Below are 13,735 nucleotides of genomic sequence, written 5' to 3'. Positions count from 1 at the left end.
GAACATCGACAATGCAGAGAAACGAAAGGAGAAGAGATATGAAAAACTAATCGAAGAGTGCAGAGAACAGGGATGGACTGTCGAGTACTACCATCTGGCAGTGGGGGCTAGGGGCTTCATTGAAAGAAAAATGACAGCGCTATTCAAAAGAAGATTTGCATTTTCAAGCTCTGAACTGAGAAAACTAATAAGGAGAATACAGGAGGCGGTCGAAAAAGCCAGCTTCTATATATGGCTGAAGCGGGAAGACCAACAAAGGCTTGAAAGTCATAACATGCTGGCAGGAAAATAACATCACTAGGTGAGACAGGCTGACACTGAAATAGCTTTGCTGGTTGACAGGTGACGGTCTCGCTTAGAGAATGTGTGGCCCTCCATTGCTCAGTTAAAGTTTAGACAGTGTTACGTGACAATTTGCTGGGGCTGCCTGCTGGAGCCTACCAGCAGGTATTTAAAAGGAAATTTGACAAAACAGTCAGCCGTCCACTAACACTCGTTGACACTGCATCGAAGAGGCCAGGGAACAGAAGAAAGAAAGAGAAATAAGACATGCACTCAACACCAGAGCTGAAGACACCTCCGAAAGTGTGGGGAGGGGGGGGGGCATCACGTCAAAATGGTAGAGGAGTAGGGCCGAAACCGGACGTGGTTCCTCCTGATGATGTCTTGAGCTAACTGGATCCTATAAAGGAGCTGTTGTGGTAGCAGACCATGAAACATGGTTGAAACCCCTCAGTACCAAAAGTTGATAAACTTGAGCACTAAAGTTGATGTAATCACCTTAACACTGCCCCAAAATTGCTGGCCTTGCACCAAAATCTGAAATTATTATTATTATTATTATTATTATTATTATTATTATGATAAGAAGAAGAATGCCCATGATGACTAACTAACTATTTAGGACCCTTATTTGTTTGTAGGTGTCACATCTGTCTGAGACACATCTGTGATTGTGTAAACAAAAGCCAAAAATCTTTGTTTGATATATTTATTGATATATGGCTAGTTTATAGCAGGTCAACTGAAGTACTTTTCTGTAAAATAAGAATAAAATACAGAAACTGAAATTACATATATGGTTAAGTGTATCTCTGAGAGCATGTATGTGTCTTTGTGGTTGTAATAACTGATTTAGTTGGTCCCAGGTCCAGTTTTCAAGATCTTTTTCTGAGAAAGGTTGATTTTGTCACCCATGCTCAATGCCATACCCTGGAAAAGAAAGAAAACAGATACAGTGTGGCATAAATAATAAGGGATATCATGATTCATTGTTAGTACTGTCTATAAAATTCCTCAACAACATCGATTTCACATTAATTATAATTTCACAACCATTATCATTATTACATGCAGCTTTTTTTTTTGTTTCTTGCACCAAATAAGAAAAAATCTACTATGAATTTTAATGAAGAAATAAGTGAAATTAACCCTCCACCCAACTCATTCAGTGGTTTTACATCACTGCCAAATGAACAAAAATACTGAACTAGAACAAAACATTTTCCACTGCACTTCCACTCTTAGTAGGTTAGTCCATCCAGTAGTTAAGGCCATGAAGCAATGCAATTTTCCCAATGGAGAACTGAAGCATATTAATTTATTAATATGCTTACTCTATTAACTTGCAGTGGTGGCAACAAATTATCTAAAATACTGGCAAAGAGGAAATAAGTAGTATGGACATGTGACATCAAAAGGGAGGCAGCTGGGGTGTAAGAAAGGGCTTATAGTAGCAATAGATAAAATATGTCAGAGGAAAAGCAATAAATACATTGGAAGAAGTGATGAAGTCAGATCTCAAGATGTTAGATCTTGCAGACAAGATGACACACAATCAAAATGTAATTGCCCTTTTTTGTCACACAGACTTCTGCAATCCAATATTTCCAAAGAGAAAAAAAGATTCTTTTCTACTCTAGGCACAAGGCCTGAAACTTTTGGGAACGGGGCCAGTCGATTAGATCAAGCCCAGTACACAACTGGTACTTAATTCATCAACCCCAAAAGGATGAAAAGTAAAGCTGACTTCAGTGGAATTTGAACTCAGAACATAAAGACAGACGAAATACCGCTAAGCACTTCGCCCGGCGCTTCTGCCAGCTCGCCGCCTTAAAGTGAAAAGAGATTCTGCAATAATACTGATGGTAATGTTGAATCACATGGATCAATATAGGGAATGTGATAATCTAAGTAAGGTTAAGAGCATTGGTTCTGCATTCAAACAAAAGATCTAAAATATCTTAAACAAGTGGCATTCCATTTCTTGAAGTTATAAAAAGAGTCACAAGAAGTGGAAAAAGAAAAAAAAAAGACCATCAATTTCATTCCACTGACTTCAGTAGTGAACTGTTGCTTCCTTTCTTACTTCTGCAGCTGACCTGTACAAGGCTCTGAGTCATAATTTAAACATCAGCTACAAGGGAACTGCCACATGCATAAGCCACATTCCAACTAAAATGAGAGGTGATAATGAGTCAAAGAGGAAGAGGAGTTCCAAACAAACAGGTAGTGTTAATGCAGTGTCATCATCATCTTACCACTATTGTGGTACATGAAGTCAGCAGCAGACTGCATGCATGTCCTTGTGTTATTCATGTTACCTGGTTACAAAATTCACCATATTGAAACAAATGAGCTTACTTAGTTTGCTTGTCCTTGACAACTTACTTCAGAAAGATTACAGATTGTGAAGGATGAATTCAGTACATGTTTGTTACAGTAAACCATCAAATAGTTGCTGAACATCATCTCTTCACATGATACTTAGGGAATTTGTAAACGTGGGAACTCCTATACAAAGCCTGGTACTTATTTTATTGGTCTCTTTACTGGACTACCAAGTTACAGGGACATAAACACACCAACACTTGCTGCCAAGAGGTGATGGAGGACAAAGACAAAGATGCACATGTGTGTGAGTGTGTGGTTTATATATATATATATATATATATATATATGAACACACACAATGGGCTTCTTTCAATTTCTATCTACCAAATCTACTCACAAAGATTTGGTCTGCCCAAGGAAATAGTAGAAGACACTTGCCCAAGGTGCCACACAGTGGGGCTAAACCCAGAACTATGTGGTTAGGAAGCAAACTTCTTACCACACAGCCATGTCTGTGCCTATGTATATGTTTATGAATCTGTGTTGCAAGATTCCTGATGTGAAACTGTGTTGAAACAGATATTGCTATATTTCAGGATAGTCATTTTTAACATTCTTTTTATTTTTTGCTAAATAAATACACACACTATATATTTGTTCTTCACTCATTTATTACTATTCTTATTTTAGCTAATGTCCACTGTCTGGAAATTTTTCATCATACATCTGTGACCTCTTCAATGACACTTTCCATCCTCATGTGTGTTCCTGCTTTGCTTAGTCCATTCTGTTCTTCTGTGATGTGTATCCTTATATGCGCATACATTTGGGTCTGTATTTGAGTGTGTGTGTGCATGCATGTGTGCCTATATGTGTATATATGGACTTACACCCTTTATATTGTTGCCATTATTATTGTCATTGTTCTTAGTAGCACTATGATCCTCCCCTCACCCGTTGCCGCTGCCCTTGTCCCCGACTTTTGGTATTGTTCCTATATCTCTCTGTGTGTTCACCCATGTTACTGCCATTGTGGTAGTTGTTGTTATTGCCATTGTTGCTGTTGTCATTGTTGGTCACATTGTTGATGTTGCGGCCGTTTGTGAAGTTACTGTATGTTTGTTTGTGTGTGTGTATATGGGTTCGCTTCTTATGTTGTTTGTATCTGTGCCCTTTATACAGTTTTTTTTTTGTTTATCTAGTTATCTCTATTTTTTATATTTATCATAGGTATGTGCATATTTTTCTATTGTGTATGTATTACACTGTTTGTATGTTTTTTTGTTTTTTTCTCAGCCTTCTCTGTCTTTAGTCGTTGTGTTGCTTGGCATGGTGGTGATGGATGTTATTGTTCCATTTGTGTTTTCTGTTGAGGCTCAGTCTGTCTATTGCTATGTGTGTAGCCTCTGTAATCTGTCTAAGTGTCCTGTCAGTTCTATGCATTGATAATACCTTAACCTCTATGTTATTAACCAAGCCTCTATGTTCTGCTTGTGCATGTTGGAAGAACACTGATGAGCCTTTCTCCTCTTAGAGTACCTACCGGTGTTCGCCTATGCTGCATGCTATCTCTCCAATGTAAGTAGTTGTCTTGTTTCTGCACTGTCCCTCAGTACACCATAAGCTATATACTATATTCCTAACCTTACAGTTAACCTGTGTGTTCATTTTACATGAAGACCTATCAAAAGGACAAGTTCTACAGATCAGGGATTTTATAGGAGCACCAGATCTTTCTACTTCTTTAATCTGTAGATTGGCCTTATCTAATGTTTTTCTAAAAAAAGTATGCTAGTTCACTGCCAGGGATAGCATCAACAAACATGACACTGATATTTGTTGCTGTCATACCATGAGTTGGCCATAACTATCTTTTTTCTGGTTTTTCTTGTGCTGTTCCATGATTTACTCCTGTATAGCGGGCAGATCCCCTTTGCATCACTCTCTATGATGGCCTTGTACTTAGCGGTGGCTCCTTTGTACACTCTAATCCTGTCCCTTTGGTTGTAGCTAGAGAATTGCATGCAGTAGATGAAGTGGTGTACATGTCTTTCCAATTCTATACAGTCGCATATGTGGGACACATTCGTCATGTCTCTCACCAAATCTACTATTAGAGGCCATGGGTATAATGGGAGTGAAAGATCTGGACTTTATTTTTCTTGGTTTCCAGTCAGAGTTTTGTGTCTAAAACCGGTATCCTATAGTCTAGGTGCTTGTTAGGATAGTCTATTGTTATTTTAGTACTCTGATGGAGTTGGCTATTCACTGAATGCTTTCCATAGCGTTAGCTTCTAGATCATTAAGATTGTCTTGTTGGGAGTACATGATAAGGGTCATAGAGTTTTCTGTTAATTTCTCCTTGAGTTTCCTATCCCACCATACCATAAATAGGTTAGCTACATTGCCAGCAATATTGACACTGATGACTGCACCTTCCTCTTGGATGGATATCTTGTTATTAAACTTAAATATGTGGCCTTGAATGTGATTTTGGTACTTGCACCCACCACATGTGTGATCTTTTTAAACCGATCATTGTTTTTGGGTGTCTGTATAGGTCTGGCCCACCCATTCCATCTCTCTCTAGGGGTTTTCTTGGCCATAGAGGTTATAGTAGGGGGTTTACCTTTTACTGATGCAGTGGGGCAGAAACAGCTATGGTCATGTTCATCTAAGTAATCTTTGTAACATGTCAGTCTCAGGAGAAAGCCCAGTTCTTCTGTGTCGACACTATGAAACTCCATGTCGCCCTCATTGATCACCTCCACATATTTCTAGCAGGAGATTCAGTAGTCGTTGGCAACATTGGCTCTGCAGACCTGTCACATTGGTGGTCCTGTTACTGGATCTGTGGTTGCCTAATGGTCCTTGCAGAGCCCAAACAGTGCCAGGCAGATGTAATTACTGGCCTTTAAGTTGTTGGTCATGCACTTCTTTGTCCCCAGGATGTTTGACCACATCATCATAGGAGTGTTGAGGATCTTCTCTCTCTCTTCATACTCAAATACTGTTGTTTCCCTAATACTGATGATGTAGGGTAGCATCACCTGGATGTAGTTCAGGAGGTTGTCTATCGACATTCTGCTGGATTTGTCCGTGGGAAAGCACGTGTCTAAAACCGGTATCCAATAGTCTGGGTGCTTGTTAGGGTAGTCTATTGTTATTGTAATACTCTGGTGGAGTTGGCTATATTTGTGCGCTGTATGAGCTTGCACAGGCCACTTGTGGACATCTTATCAAGTTGCTGTACCTCTTATCTACTCTGTCTTCTAGTGTATTGTTCTAAAATCTAAGTTTAGTACTGGCTATGTTGAAGTGTGCTTCTATTTCATCATTTTTCTGTTGAGAGATGCAAACTTTTTTGTTGAAGGGTAGGGTTGTCAGATAAATACGACTCATATCATATGAATATCATATTGATTGCAGAATAGGGTATGAAAAGGGTTAGTGTCGTTTATACCTGTTATACTACTTTCTATCCTATCATTTCTCTGGTGACCACCTCTTTGGTTGTCTCTGTTGTTGTTGCAGGTGGTGATGGTGTTTCTATGTGTATTGTTGTTGTTAGAAATGTTTGTGTTGGTTTGCATGTTTTCATAGTTGTTTTCGTTGTTGTTAGTATCCTCTCTATTATTGTTATTCTTGTTGTTGTTACCATCCCTACTATTATTGTTATTCTTATAGTTATTGTCTCCCATACTGCTGATCCACCCTCTATCTTCATTTTCTTCAGTGCTGCTGCTGCACCTGTTCTGGCCCCTAAGTTTGGCATGTCTGTGTCTTTCTGTGTTCGTTCTTCTCTACAGTACCATTGTTATTGTTATTGTTGTTGTTACCGTTAGTTGTTCCTAGTGACATCAATCTTTGGTATCTAGACCTTCCCCTCACCTGCATTCCCCTCTCTGTTACTGTTGCTGCTGTCCTTGACCCTCACTTTGATGTAGTTTTGTATCTTTTTGTGTTTGTGTGTTCATTCAGGTTGCCATCATCATGGTGGTGGTGGTGGTGGTTGTTGTTGTTGTTGTCATCATTGTTTGTGTTGTAGTGGCTATCTGTGAAGTTACCATTACTGTTGTTATTGTCAACGTGTTTGGAGGTATTATTATTGTTGTTACTGTTGATGTTGTTTGTGTTGTGGCCATTTGTGTCGTTGTTGTTGTTATGTTTGTTCAGGTTACACTGAACTTCAGTGAATGCTTTTACTATTTCAGAGAGAGAATGTATTATATTTCTGTATACGGTGCACTTTGGTGGTAGTTGGAGTATGGACTGTTCTTCCATGTCAATTGTTGTATCTCCATAGATATTCACTTCATTGCCCTTGCTAAATTCAGCCATTAGTGGGGCGTCTACCATCTATATCCCATCAATCTTATCCAGGTACCTCCATTTTGCTTCTTGCTTGATTTTATATTGTTGCTTATTACTTCATCCATGTAAATTTTTTGTTGAAGTGTTCATCGCATTTGCGTCTGATAAAAATGCTTCCTTGGTGAAGTTGTTCTCCCTGTTGGTGTAGTGATGTATTTTACTTCCCGTAGTAATACACATTAGTGTTTTTCTAGTCTCTAATCTGTATAAATTCTATTCTTAGTGTTTATCATTAGTGTTCTTTTTAGTCTTTCAGCCTGTCCTCTAGTTTGTTGTAGTCTTTCCACCTTATTAGTGAATGTGTTAGTATACATTCTGAAGTAGACACACAGTTTTATGAAGTGAAGTTGTGTTGTGATGATCTTTTTAAGACAACAAAATATAGTGTTTTTCAACGTCTTGCTAGCCTGGCTGAGGCTCACATTACATTTATGAATTTGTGTTGCAAGATTCCTGATGTGAAACTGTGTGTTGAAACAGATATTGTAGTTATTTTGGGATGGTAATTTTTTTTTTTTTTTTGCCAAATAAACACATGCACTATATATTCGTTCTTCACTCATTTATTACTGTTCTTATTTTAACTCATGTTCATTGTCTCGATATCTTTTGCGACACATCTGTGACCTTTTCAGCAACACTTTCTGTCCTCATGTGTGCTCCTGCCCCGCCTTGTCCATTCTGTTCTTCTATGATATGTATCCTTATATGTGCATGCGCTTACATCTATATTTGTGTGTGTGTGTGTACATGCATGTGTGTATGCATGTCTATGCATACGCCCTTTATATTGTTGTCATTGTTATCACTGTTATTCTTAGTAGCAATATGATCCTCCCCTCACTCCTGTCCCCCTGTTGCCACTGCTGCTGCCCTTGACCCTGACTTTTGGTACCATTCCTGTATCTCTCTGTGTTTAAACGTTGCCCATGCTGGTACCATTGCGATAGTTGCTGTTGCCGTTGTCATTGTTGTTGATGTAGTTGAGAGTGATGCAAAGGGGATCTGCCTGCTATACAGGAGTAAACCCTGGAACACCACAAAAAAGATAGATAAGGCCAACTCATGGTATGACAACAAAATATACCAGAGTATCAAGTTTGTTGATGCTACCCCTGGCAGCGAACTAGCATACCTTTTTAGAAAAGCATTAGACAAGGCTAATCTATGGAATAAAGTAGTAGAAAGGCCTGGAACCCCCATAAAATCCATTATCTGTAGAACTTATCCCTTCGATAGGTCCCCATGTATGGAGAACAATTGTATAGTATGTAGGATGAACCCACAGGTTAACTGCAAGGTTAAGAATATAGTATATAGCTTATGGTGTACTGAAAGACAGTGCAGAAACAAGACAACTACTTACATTGGAGAGACAGCATGCAGCATAGAGGAGTGTATGGGTAAACACTGGTGGGAGCTCAAAGAGGAGAAAGGCTCATCAGTGTTCTTCCAACATGCTCGAGCAGGACATAGAAGCTTGGTTAATAACATAGAGGTTAAAGTATTATCAATGCATTGAACTGACACGACACAAATTGCAGAAGCTACACACATAGCAATAGACAGATCGAGCCTCAACAGAAAACACAAATGGAACAATAACACCCACCACCACCACACCATCCAACACAACTAAAGACAGAAGGGAAAAAAACAAAAAAATACAGTGCAATACACATACAATAGAAAAATATGCGCATACCTATGATAAATATAAGAAATAGAGATAACTAGATAAACAAAAGAAACTATATAAAGGGCACAGATACAAACAACATAGGAAGTAATAAATGAATGAAGAATGAATAGATAGTGCCTGTGTCTATTTGGGAAAAAGGGAAAAAAATTACCATCCTGAAATACAACTATTTATTTATTTATTTATATATATATATATATATATATATATATATATATATATATATATACACATATATATATATAATACAAAGAATATATATGCATGTATACACACATATATGTATATACTTACATCTACATGTGTATATAGATGCATATCAGGGTACAGGATGTTAGAACAATGAACTACAGACAATGGAACGAACACATAGGAAAACAGAAAGCCACTTGGAATTATTCATCAGCTGCCTCTATTCTAACTAGACATTTATCATCATCATCATCATCATCATCGTTTAACGTCCACTTTCCATATATATATATATATATACACACATACATACATAATGATTGAATCATAATGCTAACACAGGTGGGACACAATACTGACTTATACACATTTAATATAATTGGTAGTATATTATGGTTGCATAATGAAATACAGTGTCCCTACCAGTAACTAATATGTATGTACCAGTTGCCAGAAATATGCTTAATATGTAAGATTGGTATATTCAATTATGTCACACTGCTAAATTTAGTGGCTGTTGAAGCAATGTGCTTGTGGATGGTTAATGGTTTGGATGTGGTACTGAAGAAGGAGCAAGAACTCCTGAAATATGCATATACACCCATCACCTATTTTTCTATCTTTGATTGCATTGTTTACATAGACGTATCCATATGCGAAACATCATAACTTTCACACACAGAATGAAATCATTTTTGTCACTCACTTCTGGATTTTAATTATTATATATACTAGCATAAAATTCATGCCCCAGACACTCTGTCTGCAAGTTGCTAAATGATATTTACACATCTGATTCCCAATTTGTGTAATTTTTCTGTTATGATACATCTAATTTTCCTTTGTATTAAGTTAGACATGGCCTGGGCCTATACTGGCTGAAACCTATCAAAGATATCAAAGTTATTATTATTCCATATTTGTCTAATAGTACTCAATCCATAAATATTTCTTTCCTTATTTTATCACAGTGTTAATTACTCTCTTTTAAACAAACTAACAAGAAGTCCATCCTCTACATCAGTGGTTCTGAACCTTGGTCCATACAATAAAATAATAAACTGGGGATCCACAATAATATTCTAAGGGCCCTTGAAAAAATTTTGCTTTAGACGTAGGTATTGGTATGTATGCTAGAAACAGCTAGGTTTCTTTCTCTAACATTTTACATCGTTCAACCTACAAAAATTAATGTGAAGACATTAATAAATAGTATTCTATAAAACTAGATGTTAAGCATCGAATGGCTACGGGGGTCCATCAGAATAAAATAATAATCAAAGGGGATCCATGGATAAAAAATGGTTGAGAATCCCTGCTCTACATGGTCGTCTATCATGGAAGAGATGGCAGCATCACATGAGTTTATTCTAAGGTGTATAGCATACCAAACAGCCATACCAACAAATTCACCTGTGACTTTTTTTTTTTAAATTATTCCAGTGTAGCGATTTCAGATTACCAACCCCTATTACCACTGAGCTGACCTCCTGGCAACTTGAAACCATGTTCAGATAAAGGAAAGGGAGCAGAGAGGATAGATTCAATTTCATCCAGCCCCATATAATTTCAGGTACCCCACTCAAATCCTTCCCCAAATATTCATTGCCATAATAGCAAATAAAGTATATTTTCTGTGTGTATGTATGTGTAAGGTACATGTGTGTAAATTACAGAGAAAGAGTTTTTGTGTACAAATATATGAATATATACATAGATATATACATATGGACTTAGGCATGGCTGATTGAATTAGAAGTTTGTTTCACAATCATTAATTCCAGGGTTTGATTCCACTGCCTGACATCTTCTACAAGTGCATTTACCATAGCCTTGGGTCAACCCAAGTTATGTGAATGAGTTTGAATAAGCAGAAACTGTATACAAGCTTATATGAAATGGACTGTACTTATAATTTAAAGGTCCAGCCTCGTCACACTATGTCATATTGATTCTACCTGAGAATTACATGAAGGGTACATGTATCTCAAGAATATTCAGCCACTTGGTATGCTAATTCAATGAGTTGGCTGTCTAGTTTATTAAACAACTAGATGTTCATATGCCAAAATTGACATGAGAGTCTAGAATCCCATCATATACAGATTTATTATATATATATATATATATATATATATATATATATATATATATATATATATATATACAATCTCTACTGCTAACCATCATTCTAGCCCTGCCTCTCGGCCCCATGTAACTTTTACTTGACTCCTACAACTCTTATCATCACCACCTTAGTTGCTATCCACCACTCACTATCTCTCATTATGATATATCTTTATTGTCATTTCAGCAAACTACTTATCCATCCTCTTACAAACTAACAACAGACCAATGTGTACGTATCTCTATCCCTCCTACCATCCCACTACACTCATATTCATACTCTTGGTCACCTGAAAAATATAAAGACCACATAGAGAAGAGAGGAGTCCTTATTCGCATAAGGTACACGGCAACCTTTACAATGTCAATGATATGATGCATCCAGTGCACTTTTAATATGGTTAGTATTTAAAGATAATGTAGGGTTGAGAGGATTCTTTGGTTGCATCAAGAAAATGACAACCTCTAAGTGCTGATACCATGATAATATGAGCCTAGTAAACTCCGTCATGTGACTGGTGTTAGAAATGCCATCTGGTTATAACAACCATGCCAGAAATGGAATGCATCAGCTTAACATGGTCTTCTGATCTATCTAACCCATAGCAACATGGAAAATATACTGTGATGATAATGACTGAAACAAATGAAACAAAAATGAAATAAGAAATGGAAAAACAAATTACCTGGCTTTTAGCTCGAATACGCACATGACCCTGTACTGGTGCATCATTACTAAGATGAGCTGGCTTCTCTATGCTGAGGTTGGCTAGGACATCTTCTCCAAAAATAGACCGGGCATACATGTTGGCTGCCATAAAACCACATTCTCCAGAAAGTGCCTAACAATGAGCAACAAATAGTTACCATTAGTTGAAGTATGTAGGAATAGTATATCTTAAGCCAAGCTGAACTTTGGTTCAATACCTGTACATCCCACTATATCCTGTCATTAGACCACATCACAATATATCATGGTAGTAGACTACACCTTACATTCAATCTCATCAGACAATAAACCAAAATAACAACAGCAGACAATAAACCAAAACAATTGATGTTACCTTTTCAGGAGTAAGACACTTCATGTTAGTGGAGCTCATCACATGGTTTAAATACTCATGGAGTTCTGAGATATTAGTGTTGACCACAACTTTATTCTCCCATTCAAACTCAGCCCACATCTGTCGGAACTCTGTGTCGGTACAACTAGCTGGTACTATATAATCCATAATGTCAATGTGAATATCATTTAATACAACACAATTTCTGTCACTTGCCGCTCCGGTCACATCATAGACTGAAATTGAGAAACAGAGTTTAATATAGCAATAATTTCCTAGAATATTGCCATCAGACCACACTTAAGGATAAAATGTTAGATTACTTACATGTAGGTCGGGATTTTAAATCCATGGTTAACCATGGTATTACTTCAGTTCAGCCAGCTGGTGGATACAGATTCTGAATCATTCTTATTTTACTTTTTATAAGTTAATGGGGAAGAGAGTAGTGCCTGTTAAAGCATGATGTAGAGACCACAACACCTACATAGTGGAATTCGTAGAATGGATAGTCTTGAAGCTCAGAGAAAAAAGTTACAGTGATGTGGGAGAGGGGCATGTGCAACTATATAAAAAGAATATTCCTCTCAAAACCTTTGTAAAATGTAAGCACAAGAGACCAGACATAACAATCTGGCACAGAGAAAAGAAACTATTTACATTAGTCTAGCAAGTGTCAGCGAAGAAAAGAAAACAACTCTGTTGAATTGACACACACACACCTTGAGTTGTTCAACTTGCAAGACAAGTTCCACCTCTACTTCATAGCTCAGGTGTTACAAAAAGTAAGAAAGTTACCCAAATTCAAAGCATCTGCTTTAACAATATACAAATCAAACAAAGATAGCATCTATGTGATCACTCAACTTGCTTGTTAAAAGAAAAAAGCCAAATCTATGATTTAAAAAAAAAAAGAACATATTGGATATACAAAAAGATTGTCTTGTCATGGCTGGAATACCATTGGTAACATCTAAGTTAAATAACAATGATATACTTTTAATATTGAAGACTTAGTTTTTATAACAACATCTGCAGGCAGACATACAAACAAAACTTGATACTGAATTTAATGAAAGTAAAAATTTTAGCAATTTAGAAGGAAGACAAGTCCCTTATAGTATCATGGAAATGGCCGTGAAAGGAATCAGAGAAATTCAATAAGGCATGGTCAGTGTAAACAAAGGACACAAGAAATATAGTGGAATCACAGGTAGGCAATTACAAAAGGTAGATTTCATATGCAGCAGTTGCATCAGAGCAATAAGAAATAAGAGCACTTGGGAAATAGATTACCTCATATGCCCAGATATTTTCAAGAACTAACTGAGAGCTTCTGTTACCTATGTGACCTAATTAGCTAGGAGGTGGTGCTCCAAATGAATGGTAGCTAGAATAAGAATATATTTGGAGAAAGGTCATCGATCTCTCATCTCTACTGCTAACAAAAAATTTTTCTTTCAAAGTCAAAGGCATCATGTATAATGCTTATGTGCAAAGTAACATGAGCATGCTTCATTAGATGTGCCATGTTAATGTGCATGAACAACAATGTATAAATGAACTGAAAGACTGAACTTAAGAATCAGATATAGCGTGCAAGAGAGGAGATGCACTGGTATGGGCATGTGATGCAAATGGAGCATGAAGCAACTGTTGAGCA

General features: G+C 37.2%; 1 protein-coding gene across 1 annotated transcript in view; it reads right to left on the bottom strand.

Moving 5' to 3' along the window:
* Window positions 1-977: 977 nt before the first annotated feature.
* Window positions 978-13,735, bottom strand: part of LOC106880484 (coatomer subunit beta) — a 208,801-nt gene continuing 196,043 nt past the window's right edge. The window contains exons 22-24 of the mRNA XM_089365970.1: window positions 12,073-12,308; window positions 11,695-11,850; window positions 978-1,212 (exon numbers count right to left, since the gene is read on the bottom strand). Coding sequence (XP_089222096.1) covers window positions 1,135-1,212; window positions 11,695-11,850; window positions 12,073-12,308 — 470 coding nt within the window. The 3' untranslated portion in view covers window positions 978-1,134. The remainder of the gene's footprint in view (window positions 1,213-11,694; window positions 11,851-12,072; window positions 12,309-13,735) is intronic.

Source organism: Octopus bimaculoides, chromosome 18, assembly GCF_046866305.1.
Source record: "Octopus bimaculoides isolate indiv1 chromosome 18, ASM4686630v1, whole genome shotgun sequence".
NCBI classification, from domain to species: domain Eukaryota; kingdom Metazoa; phylum Mollusca; class Cephalopoda; order Octopoda; family Octopodidae; genus Octopus; species Octopus bimaculoides.
Note: the sequence above shows the minus strand (reverse complement) of the source record. Positions and strands in the feature narration are given on the sequence as shown.